Here is a 13,757-nt window from a genome sequence, read left to right on the forward strand (position 1 = left end):
ACACCCCCCGCTTCTCATTGGCGGGCTGGAGCCCCTCCCACCCCGCTGCCTCACTAACCCGCGGTCACCCTTCAGCGCCGAGCCTCGGAGATAAACTTAACTTGCCCGGAGATTCGAGATGCTCTCGCCTTCCACGATTGGCCGACGCCACTCATTGGCGGCGGGTGCGGAAGGGGGCGTGGCCGGCGCGGTCTGATTGGCGGGAGGGGGCGGCTCCCGGCGCGGCAGCCCTGAAGGCGGCGGGCCGCGGGGGCGGGGTTGCACTGAGGCGCTGAGACTGCCGCGGCTGCTCGTCCTGGCCGGCGGGGCGGGGGTCTGGCGATGGGGGCGGGAGGAACAACGGGCCGGTGAGAGCCGCGGCCGCAGTCCCCGCCGAGCTCGCGCGGGCAGCCGCTGCGCCGTAGCCGCCGCCCGACCCCCTGAGGAGAGGACGTTGAGGCGGCCCTCGGCTAGCAGCCGCGGTGACAGCCCGGCGTCGGCGCGATGAACCGCGGTGGCGGCAGCGCGTCGGCCTCGGCCAACTACCTGCTCTGCACCAACTGCCGGAAAGTGCTGCGGAAGGTACGGCGCGGCCGCGTCCGGCGGCGGTGGGGCGCTCCCCGGGGCCGGGGTCCGGCCGGAGCTCCAGGGGGGCGAGACGCGAAGGGTCCCCTTGCGGGGTCCCCGAGCCCGGCCTGCCCCGAGGCTGAAGGGATGCTGGGATGCTGGGAGGGACCGGCTGGGCTGGGGATGGAGGGGATGAAGGCTGGCCTGAAATCACTGCAGCCTGTCTGGTCTGCAGGAGCCTGGCTCTCTCTCCGCCGAGGCTGTCTCTGGGGGTATTTTCTTTGACTGGCTCGCTGCTGCCAGGCCAACCGTGCCCCGGCACCCACTCTTGGTATTTTCTTGGTGGGTCCCGAAAGGCCCCGTGTCGGCATCTTGAACTTTATGCCCATGGGAAACGCTGTTGGATCTTCCAGTGCCTTCTGCTGGGGTTGGTGGAGGTGGAGGCTGAAGTAGTCGTGGTGTCGCCCTCCGTAACATCCCCCACCGCGGTGTGGATCCAGAAAATCCGACCCAGAATCGGCTTATTGCTTTCCAGGCTGACTGATAGAAAGTTTACTCCAGTATTGTTTAGCTTACTTGGCTTAATCGCTCCGTGGGGGATGGGGATGCAGGGAGAGAAAGGATGACAAAATGTCCCTGTAGGCGCAGAAGAGTTTTTAACAGATCTGAGCAGCCTCCTTGAATAATATAACCCGTTTCTACTCCACACTCTATTTTTACATTGCATGAAGTGAGATCATTAGGTGAGGTGGCTCTGTTTGTCCAGCACCAATGAATTAAAATTGCTGAGCTGTGCATATCTGAGAACTAAAATGAATACAGTGCCGTTTTCGTCAATTTCCCTGTCCAAAGTCACTTTAGGATTGTTCTTTATGTATTAAGAAAAACAAGCGAGCAAGCACATAAATAAGCAAGCTCAAATATTTGCGCTCTTTGTCCAAAAACTGTTTTTCTTCCTCTGTGGGTCAGGCCAAGTGCCAATCAAAGTTGTTTTTCAAGCCTCTTTTCCCTGCAGTGGAGCGGGTTTTTTTTTTTTTTTTCCCTCCTTTCTCCTATTTTATTTGAGAGCGTCAGGAAAGCAAAGGAATTGCAGGTTTGAAGTTAATCAAACAATTAAATACGCCTTAAATTGTGTTTATTGGATATGTTTCTCTTAAAACAGATTTTTATTAAATGTGCATGTTGAGTATGTGCAGTTATTTTTTTTCCCCATAAACTCCTGGATCAAATTACAGTTGATACTTGCTCAGCTCATTGTGGGGCAGCTTGTGAGAAATGTAATGGATCAGAAGCTCGGTTCCGTGCAGTTGGATGTTAACTCCTTCATTGCTGGACCAGATGGCATCTGAATTGAGCTTTTAAAAAATATTGTTTCTTAATTTTTAAACCGAAACTCCCCTTGTCAGTAAAAAACCATGCCAGTGAGACCCGTTTAATTCAGTTTACTCTAAGTTAAAATGAGAGAAAATTATATATTTTTGACTGAATGTGGGGAAAGGTGCTATAATTGACTTGCTTAAATGATATAATTCTGTTTCAATCAAAGCACATTAACATTTTAATAAATTTTTAAATAGTTAATAGCAAATTGTTTGACTAATAGGATACTTGGGATAGATATTTGGCTTCATACATTTTTATTTTTCTTTTGAAAAAGCTTTGATTATGGATCCGTAACACTAGCACTAAGGACATTTTTATGATTATCTTCTAGCTATTAAGGCACTACTATTTCTATTTACCTAGAAAGGTCATCCCCATTTCTAGCCATAACTAGAAAAAAAGAGAAGCACGTGCAAACTGGGTACACACATTTTCACATTTTATAATTGTGGTGTCCACCCCAGCCAGTACTCAGTTTTCAGTAACTACAAGGTGTTTAATTTTGACTCATGTAGTAGCACGAAATGAGTTTAGATGGGAAAAGAATTGTTTTTGCCAGTTAAGACATGACCTGGCAATGTTTGAAGCTTTTTAAGATTGCTATTCTTACGGATTCTAGAAAGAAATCAGTATCTAGCACTAAATGCTTCATCATTCTAAAAATGCCACATAAATATTTACTTCTGATAATGAGTTGATTTTATTTTTGATAGAGTATATGATTTTGCAAAGTTAATCTACAGCTCTCACACACAGCCTGATGCTTTACATTTTCTTGTGTCCATTTAATAGTGTACAATAATAAACAAGTGAGTGACAGCCCTATGGGTTGTAACTGAGGGACCCTTTGCTATTAGGACCGACATTAAGGATGGGACAAGACTTTACCTGTATATATGGCAGAAGACTTTTTTTTCTGTCTGCAAGCAGCCTAATTTATGCAATATGTATGATGGATTCTGAGGAAACTTCAAAAGGAACTGAATTATCTGTCAAAGGATAGAATTTGTTTTAATTCAGTGTCTGAACAGTGAATTGTGTATTGTATGAGAATCTCATTATTCTTAGAAGAATCCTCACAGTTTAGGTTCACTGTTTTGCAAAATAAAGAGAGTTGTTGATGTATCTGATTTGGTAACTTGAGTCAGAGAAGACCAGAGGGGAGAGCAAGAGCATCAGATCCATAGGTCTAGGTCGGCCTGCTCTGTCACCATACACAGCTAAGTGTGCCTGCTCTGTCACCATACACAGCTAAGTGTGCCTGCTCTGTCACCATACACAGCTAAGTGTGCCTGCTCTCTCACCATACACAGCTAAGCGTGCCTGCTCTGTCACCATACACAGTGAACGCACCTGCTCTGTCACCATACACAGTGAGTGTGCCTGCTCTGTCACCATACACAGTGAACGCACCTGCTCTGTCACCATACACAGTGGGCGCACCTGCTCTGTCACCATACACAACTGAGTGCACTTTGTAATGAGAGGAGAACTATTTACTTTTGGGAACATAGCAAGATCTGAATTGTAAAGCATTCTACTTTAAGAAATTGGAGTGACAACCGCAGGATCTGATCTTTAATTTCAAACATGAAGTGGTGAAGCCCGTTAAGGAAGGTAGGTGACTGTCAGCCCATTCACCTGCCACCTCAGAATTAAGATGACGTACTACACATACTTTGTGTGTTGAACTATTACTACTATTAGATAAATAGAATTTCTTGATATAAATTAAAGGATTTACATTTTTATTTCTTTCCTTTTTAACAAAACAGGCTCTCACTGTGTAGCCTGGGCTATCCTCAATGTAGTTCAGGCTAGCCTTGAACTCTTGATTCTTCTGCTTTAGTACTCCAAGTGCTGAGATTACACATGTGCAACACTATGCTGAGAAGTTTCAATTCCTTAATATGATTCTAAGTAGTTCTAGTGATACATCTTATTGTGGCTATAGTATTTTTTCACTTATGCAGTTTGGTATTCTTACAACTTCTTGATGTTTTTATAAGCAAAGAGAAAATCAAATAAAGTGAAAAAAATGTTAATTTGACCCATATGATCCTCAGTTAATATAATCAAAATGGTCAGTATTAGAAATTTTATCTAGTTCACCCAGTGGAATAGATTTGCTTACATAATGAACAGGTAGCTACCTTCTACCTTTGCCTAAGTGAGCTTTCTTGGGTTTTATATTTTTGATTGTGAGGTGGTTTTTTAATTAATGCTATCTTAGATCAAGTAGTAAGTTTGCGATAGCAAACCTAGATGCAGTTCTCTTCAATCTGCTCTCTGTGGAGTGCTAAGATGCTTTAGGGTGTTAAAATGCTTGAGTTGGATTAAATATTTAACTATGTATTCACTTATTTTTAGTGTAATTAACAATATAAATACTTATAAAATGTACCCATAATTTTAACACATTTGAATCTATCATAATTATCTTGCTACAAGATGTTGCTAATGATCATCATGGCTATAATGGTGGTGATGATAGTGGTGGTTATATTATACATTAAAACTTTTTATTACATTATTGATTAGGAAGATTGTCATTGTTTGTGAAGGTAGTAGACTTTATAAAAACTTTTTTTCCTGTATATCACAGATTTGTTTCTGGGACCACAAACTTAGTAATATAAATAATTATTAATTTGTAACAAAATACTAATTTAAATTATTGCTTTGTATATTTAATGCTTCATAGTTCAAGATCAATGTAAGATTTAATTGGTGAAATGACTTCTGCTGCTTCCCATAATTTATAAGATGGTTACAGTTTGATCTTTGGGTAAGTTAACTAACTTCCTTGAAACCCAGTTTTTTTTTCCTGTAGACCATACATGGTTTCTACCTGTCTCATGGTGGCTTTGTGGCTTAAAGAGAGTGTGTGTAAGCACTATGCAATCCCTCAAATGTCACTATACAAGAATGCAAAGCCCAGTCTGTGTGTTTTCCTTTGTGTGTTAGGATTATAGCTACTAATACATTCTAAGTAATTTGGTTTGTAGTCATTTTCCATAGGGATTTTAATGATCGCTAGTATAAGAGAGGCATGATAATATTTTTATTGAGAATAACTCTTATGCATATTTTGGTTTCACATTTTTATTTGTATCCTCCTCTCTTTGTACATACCCCCTTTAAAGAATAATGTGATATATTGCTTTTGGATTTTCTAGTAATTAATTAAATCCCTTTGACAAGGGAAATGGGTATTTGCTTGAAGAGACTATGGGTTAACAGAGAAGACCTAGGATAAAGCAAGGGCATCAGTTACTCAGTTTAGGAGAAGAGTTTAAAGCAGTAGTCTCCTAATCTCAGCCCCCGCGTTTTCCACTTTTTCCTTTGAAGACAGTGACCTTGATAGTTTACAGAGTGCCTTTGCATCTTCTTGTGTCTCTCCCAACACTGAGAAGGCTTAGGTGGCAGAGTCACAGCTAATAAGAAGTACCCTTAAGTTGGGCTCTGTTGCTGTGATGCACTTTTCCTTTTCTGTTGCCTGGACTCCAGGCTGTGCAGCTATTGCGTCAGTTGCCCTTCCTATTCTTCATTAGCACAAAGTTACATGGATTTTTGTCTTACCAGATGGTCTCTTATTTGGAATCTGGTTCATGAAGGTTTTTTGTTTTTGTTTTGTTTTTTTCTCAAATGATGAGACTTCTATTTAAACACATAGGTATTGACAGTGTATTCATATTGGATGCAGTACAGTAGAGCCGGCACAATACAATCATACCATTTCTGAAATGTATTGAGTCCTTTCCAACTTGATTCTACTGTCATTATAAGGAATGTTGTCAGAAATACAGTAATAAAGATTATTTGAAAAATAAAGTGTACTGGTTGTTTTACTGTTTTGCTATTTTATTGTTTTTGTGGCCACAAGACTGTTTCAACTAACTATCCTACTAGTCTTTGGACAGTGTTGTCATAGAGTAAGAATGTTTACTGAGTGTGCCGACACCAGCCTCAGCTGCTAGTCATGCTTAGAAATATAAAATAGCTGTGGCTTTGGTGTGAACTCTTAGAATTTGCTCTTAGACTTCTTAGAATTTGCCAGTGTTCTGCAAGGAATGACTGTTTTAGGCGAGTAGTTAAGGGCATATCTTCAATTTCCAAATGTTTTGTAGGTATCTCTGAAGGTTCCCATTCGGTAAAGGGTTTGCTTGACCTTTCCTTTTTCTGCTCCAAGCCCTTTCCTTTACAAGGCTCCCACGCCAGCTGCAGGCACGTTGGTCATCAAGCACTCTTATAGTAACCATGGAACAGAATGTTTTGTAGCCTCTCACTACCCCATAACTAGCCTTTACCTTTAAGATCCACCCAAGAATGACTCATTCATTGCTCTGTAAGCCAGAATATTGGTTGCCACCAAGGAGAAGACATAGATATTACAGATAGGAAAATTGCAGGATATTTTGTCCTTATTTGGAACTCAGTCATGGGTTGAAAACACTCACATTCTACCCCTGAAATTTCTGATAAGCCGTGACAGGTACTTTACCTTATTCATCTTAAAGAATAAAGCTCATATATGAATAAACATGACCAGCATTTAAAAATGCCTTGCTTAGGACTGGATTATTTCTTATACCAGGTACTTCCTAACCAGAAGTAGATACATATTTTCACCTTATTTTCTACAAATCAACAAGTTATAATAGAGGGATGAATTTGAATATCTTATTTCATCTTTGCGTTTCCCTGTACAACAGCTAAAGCAGGGCAGTTGAAGAAATGAATTTCATTATTGTAATTACAGATGTGTGTACAATATTTACAAAGCTCCCAACAGGGTAAGTAAAAATGGATTTTTAGATCATTATAATTATCTGAGACTGTGACACAGTTTCAAGTATATTTTATAATATCAGTAACAAGGCATCTTTCGTTATATGCTCTCTGTGTTGCCAGTCCCCACTAGGTATTGAGTTATGTATGTTCACATTTGGCACAGTAAACCCATGAAGAATCTCTCTCTTTCTCTCTCTCTTTCTCTCATATGCTTGCATGTGTTTATATGTACATATATGTGTGGTTCTACTCATCTGTGCATGTGTGTGGAGGACATAGAATATCTTCTCAGTTGCTCTCCACCTTATATTTTGAAATCAGGTCTCTCACTGACCTAGAAGCTCACCAATGCAAATAGAGTAGCTTGCCAGCATGGCTCCTGGATCCTCCTGGCTCCCCTCCCCCTTTTAGCACTGGGTTACAGGTCTTCTTGACCAGCTTTCTACATAGGTGCTAGGGACACAGACTCAGATCCTAATACTCATACAGCAAGCACTTTCTCCACTAACCCCAGCTCTCAGTTTTTAACAGTGAAGAAGCTGGGACTCAGAGGGCTTTGGGAACTAGCTGTGGGTCATAGTACTAACAAACTAACAGTGTTGTGATGGGAGCGGTAAACAGAAAAAGGGGAAATGATGGAGGAGGGTCATCTGTCTATGTGTTACTTTCATTGGTTAATAAAGAAACTGCCTTGGCTCTTAAATAGAACAGAAAATTAGGTAGGTGGAGTAGACAGAACAGAATTGTGGGAGAAAGAAAACAGAGTCAGGCAGAAGCCTCAGGCAGATGCCATAGCTTTCCTCTCCGAGATGGACGCAGGCTAAGATCCTTCCCGGTAAGACACTACCTCGTGGTGCTACACAGATTACTAAATATGGGTTAAAGCAAGATATGAGAATTAGCCAATAAGAGGCTGAAACTAATGGGCCAGGCAGTGTTTAAAAGAATACAATTTGTGTGTTGTTATTTCGGGTGTAAAGCGGGAACGCAGCCCACCGCTCCTACTACAAACAGGGTTTGAAACTAGTTTGAGATCCAAAGTATGGCACAGTATACAGCTATAAACATTGCGTGACTGTATATTCCAATGTTTTCTTAACATGAAGAACTCCTCAAGTCTTCTGAAGTAAAATTGACTGTATTGAATAGGAACCTAGAGCCTCCAGAGATTAACAGGTGTGATCTCAAAGTTAGATGTTTTCTACTCTTCCTTCTTAGTGATTTTAAATGAGGTTGTTAATAATCTGGGTCATTCCTATTAACGTGATTAATCACAAAATTGATTCAGACAGATGTAGGTTGTTGTTTTTTTCTCTCTTGTAGCTACTACAGTTGAACCTAGAATTAGGATTGTGCACATGGGAGAGAGACAGAGTTGAAGTGCTCATTACAGTTTTCATCTATTAATTTTTGCTTTTATCATTTCAAACCTCCAATTATCTGGCTAGTCTTTTCTGATCTCAAAATGTCTTTTTCAAACTGCCCAGCACACTTGACCCCTCTTCCTGCCAACGAGCCAATCATGACTTAATCTCACGGTATCATCCAGGACTAGTACAGTATTTTTTGAAAAAGGATTGCCTAGGACTATTTCAGTTATTGTGTTTCTTGAATTGGACTCCCAAGAAATATCCTCACTTTTTGGTAAATTCTTTGCCATTCTTTCTGAAGCTAAGCAGTGATGTGAGTGCTCGTTTCCACCGTTCAGGTCAGCGTTCACACTGAGCATTAGTTAAAGGTGGTAAGAAGCCTGCACTGCTGGTGTCCCCTGCTTGCTGCCCCCCACCCCAGTTCCCTGCATCTGCTGCTGTGCTGTCAGCATGGTTTCATCCTTTACCTGAGTTTGTTTGGAGAGAGGGATTCCTGGAAAGGGTAGGTCTGCTGTAGTAGATCAGAACTCCCAAATAATAACACAGAGACTTATTATTAATTATGAAAGATTGCCCTTAACTTAGGCTTGTTCCACTAGCTCTTATAACTTAAATTAACCAGTTTCTTTTTATCTACATTCTGTCACATGGCTCATTACCTTATCTCTTCATGCTGGTCATGCTGCTTCCTCAGCATCTTGATGGTGACTTCTTCTCAGAGTTCTCTCTCTGCCCTGAAGTTCTACCTATACCTCCTGCCTAGCTATTGGCTATTTAACTTTTTATTACACCAATCACAGCAATACATCTTCACACAGTGTACAAATATCACACAACGAAGAGTTCCCACAGAAACACCTTAGATGCCTCTGTGTGGTAGATTGCTGTGGACATTGTAGGTCTGTAGAGGTGCTAACTGACGAGCCTGCAAATCTGGCCATTAGGTATTATTTCCAGGAGAAAGGAAGTCCTGAGATCAAAGTAACAACTTCTTTACAAATGTCTTTCCTAACTGACATTTTAGAAGGGTACTGATTTGAGCATACACGCAAGGAAAATCATTTCTCATCCAAACTTTTCTATATTTTAGTCGAAACTGGTGAAATCTCAGTTGTACTGTAGCCTACCTATTTAAATTGTGGTATTGTTATTTAAATACATTATTTTGGTATATATTTTTAAATACATTATGTTAGTATTATATAATAATATAGATATTAAATTTCGCTATAAGATATAGGTTTTAATATTATTTAGGCTAAGTTGTTGATACTTGGAAATTATTTTAGCTTGGCCAGGTTATGAGTCAGTAGTAGATTACTTGTCAAACATGTTTAAGGCTCTGGATTAATTCACCAATAATACTTAAAAGAAATCACTGTAAACTATGAATTTCATTTAATTATGCTGGAAACCTATTTAGTAGTTGGCTCTCTAAAATGAGGGAGATGTATGTTTAGTTAAATAAAAACTGTAGATTTTTTTTAGTAACAATATGTTCTGTGTCAAACACTTTTTCTTTTAAATGGTCTTCACATTCTCAGAAAAGAAATATTGTCTGTTAATATCTATAAACCATTCAGTACTATGTATCTTCCATTAATTAATTTATTTCTTCACACATTAAATCCTTCTACCTGGTAGGTGCCAAAAGATCAGGAAATGAGAAGACCATCACTTTTACCTAAGGGGTGGGTGATTGACAGTGTGCCTTTGGGTCTTGGGAAGGTCTTCATGGGTGTGGTTAAGTGTAGTAATGAGGCGAGCAGGCCTGCTTTTCATCCTGCCCAAATACGCAAACTGTATTCTTTTAAACACTGCTTGGCCCATTACCTCTAGCCTCTTACTGGCTAACTCTCACATCTTGACTAACCCATATTTAGTAATCTGTGTAGCACCACAAGGTGGTGGCTTACCAGGAAAGATTCAGCATATCTGACCTGGTGGCTGGCTTCATGGCGACTGTCTGGAGTGTCTGCCTCACTGCCTTCTTCCCAGCATTCTGTTCTGTCTACTCCACCCACCTATGTTCTGACCTACCAGGCCAAGCAGTTTCTTTATTAATTAACCAATGAAACAACAGATAGATATAAGACACTCCTACATCAGTTATGCTCCTCATGTATAGTACAAAGAAGGTTTCATGCTTTTTATAATGGCTTGGGCAATACTTTAAGATTCATTTCATACTCAGAAACATAGTGTCTTTAGCCACAATAAATAATGTGAAATGTTTGTCTTTTTCTGTCCTTGACTTGGCTCACTGCCTGCCTTCCTTAACCAACACTTACAAAAGCACCCATGTAATGAGTCTTGTAAGTGAAATGCCTGCATCCATCAGAGCTGGCAAGGGTAGCACCTGATGCAGGCTGCATGAGTGTTGGCCTGGGGGATGTAGTGAAGGAGGATATTCACTAGAAGCTAATCCTTCAAAGGAGTGTTCCAAGTATTCCTGATGAGGATGAGCTTTTAAAATGAGGTACTAAGCATTTAATCAGTGACTATTATATGGTGCTGTTTATCTGGGTCACCGATGTGTGAGCGCATCCGGATGTGATGGTAGAAATCTACTGACACTCAGAGCAGTGACACAGCCTATTTCATCAGAATTCTCACTGAATGTGGAGTTGACAACCCTGCACTTAGGTCTAGAGGAAGTACTTTGACAAGCACTTGCCATGATGCCCATGTAGAACTTCAGTACACACAACCCATAGTCAGTAAATAGACTAAGAAATTTTACTGATATTTATCTTGTGAAATATTCACTAACTAATGTGTAAGTTTTTTTTTTTTTTTTTTTTTAAAAAAACATCTTGTTGATACATAAGCAGCCACATGTGATGGAAAATACTTTACTTCTGACTGGCTTTGAACTTTTAAAGGCAAGCACACACATGGCATTTGTGTTTTGTACCTTGCTTCCTTTACTGATTATTCACTAATACCTAGGTGGTTCTATTTTCCTTTCTTTACTAACTGTTGTCTTCACAAGAGGTATTGCAGAATTCCTCCCTTTGATAGGTGTGCGTTACTCATCCTTCTCAGAGGCCTGGAGCCCATGACCCTCTTCTTCCTCATAGTCATTTGATGCACTTAGCATTCATGGATGATTGACTATAAACAAAGGTATACTGTGTGGTCCATTGGAGATCAGTCAGTCCAAGGTGGAGTTCTAAGATAAAGATGTAAGTCCATGGGAAAGCTGGATAAGGCTCACAGGAGGCAGATGCTTGCCTTTTCCTGGAATATAAATAATGCATAATTGGCTTTCAGTTATTTCTAAGAGAAATTTACATACAAGTAGTAAGTTCCTCTTCAGTCCCTAGCAGTAGGACTTGTTTCTTGAAATCGGCGAACACATAGGATGCAAGTTCTCTAGCACCACTCAAGGTCTGGGTTCTCCATGTCTGTAGAACTAATAACAAGTTAGGAAGTGACTAGGTCTTGACAGAAACAAATGCCCTTTCTTAATTACTGTGTGACTCCTCCCACCCCCACACACTGAAATTTGCTTTTCTTTTTAAAAGTTCATTTTGGAAAGATTAAAGAAATTAACATGTAGCCGGGCGGTGGTGGCGCACGCCTTTAATCCCAGCACTCGGGAGGCAGAGGCAGGTGGATCTCTGTGAGTTCGAGGCCAGCCTGGTCTACAAGAGCTAGTTCCAGGACAGGCTCTATAAACTACAGGGAAACCCTGTCTCGAAAAACCAAAAAAAAAAAAAAAAAAGAAAAAAGAAATTAACATGAGGTGGTTCTAAACTGATCCTAGTTATAGAAACACATGGTCATTAATCTAGACCAGTGTATGAGTGTTTTGCCTGCATGTATATATGTTCACCATGTGTGGGCAGTGCCCTGCTGGAGAAGTTCAGAGGGGAGTCAGATCTCCTAGAACTAGAGTTGTGAGCCACCGTGTGGGTGCTTAGAATTGATCCTGGTTCCTCTGAAAGAGCAGCAAATGTTCTTAAATGCTGAGAAACCAAGGACAACGGCAATGAACGTGAACTCTACAGCATGGACGGGCTCACTGTGAACCTTGTCAGTTTGGTTGCTCACCTTCCTGGACTTAGGGGGAGCTGGGAGGACCTTGGACTTAACATAGTGAAGGGAACCCTGATGGCTCTTTGTCTTGGAGAGGGGTGGAGTGGGGGTATGGGTGGAAGGGAGGGGAGGGAAGGGGGAGGAGGAGGGAAGGAGATGGAAATCTTTAATAAAAAAGTGAGGAAAAAAAATAAATAAATTTTAAAAAAGTGAAAAAAAATGCTAAGTCCGAAGACTGATATTTAAATTTTCACAGTGAAAATAATTTTTCCCTTAAAGAGAACTAGGGGGGCTGGAGAGATGGCTCAGAGGTTAAGAACATTGCCTGCTCTTCCAAAGGTCCTGAGTTCAATTCCCAGCAACCACATGGTGGCTTACAACCATCTGTAATGGGGTCTGGTGCCCTCTTCTGGCCTTCAGGCATATACACAGACAGAATATTATATACATAATAAATAAATAAATATTTTTTTAAAAAAAAAGAGAACTAGGATACATATCCTTTAAAAAGACCAAGGTTTGGTGTATTTGTTTTATTGCTTTGAGTCCTTAAGAGAAGATTTAAGCATTTATATAAATTATAGGTATATTTTCATTTATGGTTGCTTACCTCCCTTGTGTAAGTATCAGATGATGACATTAGGAAGGCTGTAAATGAAGAACAGATCCAGGATACAAACCTATATGCTACATGCATGTGCACACACATATATACATACATACAAATGCTCATATACACATGCATGCACATGCCACTCAGTGGAAGCTAGCTCTTTGCAAAGCACAGATTGCTTCAGTCAGTTACAGTCTTATCTACAGCAGCAATCACAACTAATTTTATTCTGTTTGGTTGATTCTAATTTTGTGGTAATGGGTGTTTTCCTTGTGTTGTCTCTAGTGCTAAACTTGAGCCTGATGTTGATCTTAGGCAAGAGGAGGCTCATTACATGGTTCCCTGCCACACCTCCAGATGCCCAGGTGTTGGCTGCTGAAGAAGCAATTGCAGTTACTTAATTCGAAACTGTGGGGAGAGTTGCTTTTCTATTGGCCATTTTCTGTATTCTGTGAGGAAAGGACTAATAGAGTGCCTTAAATAGAACTGTCTCCATGGCAATGGGCTCTCAGCTTTTGACTTGGAGTCTCATAAAAAAGGAAATTTAAAAACATATTTTTCATGGTCTGAAATAGCAATATGGATGGCATCAGTAAAGCATGGGAGTGCTTCCCGTCAGCCACTGCACCATTGACTCCACCAGAAGAAGGTGCCTTTCTTTGAGTAGCACTTGATCTGAGCATTTTTAGTCTGTAAAACTCCTCTTAATTAAGGGGTAACAGTACTGATCTTCAAATTGACAGTAAACTCTAGAATCTCTTACAAGCTTAGAACTGGGACGAGGGCCTGAGAAAAAGGTATTATTTATCTGTGATTGTATTCTTGCAAAGAAAGAAATACTGACCCAATGATGGGTTATTATTGATTATGCTTAAACAGAATTATCTCTAAAATAGTGGAAGCTATGACAATATTTAAAGTTTAATAAAAATGCATTTCTGGTCACTACAATTTGTGATCTCAGATCAGTTTTCTTGTTTAAAAGACAGCTGGCAACCTGGCCCTCC

General features: G+C 40.6%; 1 protein-coding gene across 1 annotated transcript in view; it reads left to right on the forward strand.

The window, feature by feature from the left end:
• Window positions 1–353: 353 nt before the first annotated feature.
• Sesn3 (sestrin 3) overlaps window positions 354–13,757 on the forward strand; it is a 50,584-nt gene continuing 37,180 nt past the window's right edge. The window contains exon 1 of the mRNA XM_038323601.1: window positions 354–561. Coding sequence (XP_038179529.1) covers window positions 484–561 — 78 coding nt within the window. The 5' untranslated portion in view covers window positions 354–483. The remainder of the gene's footprint in view (window positions 562–13,757) is intronic.

The sequence above is a fragment of the Arvicola amphibius genome, chromosome 3, assembly GCF_903992535.2.
Source record: "Arvicola amphibius chromosome 3, mArvAmp1.2, whole genome shotgun sequence".
Classification (NCBI taxonomy): Eukaryota; Metazoa; Chordata; class Mammalia; order Rodentia; family Cricetidae; genus Arvicola; species Arvicola amphibius.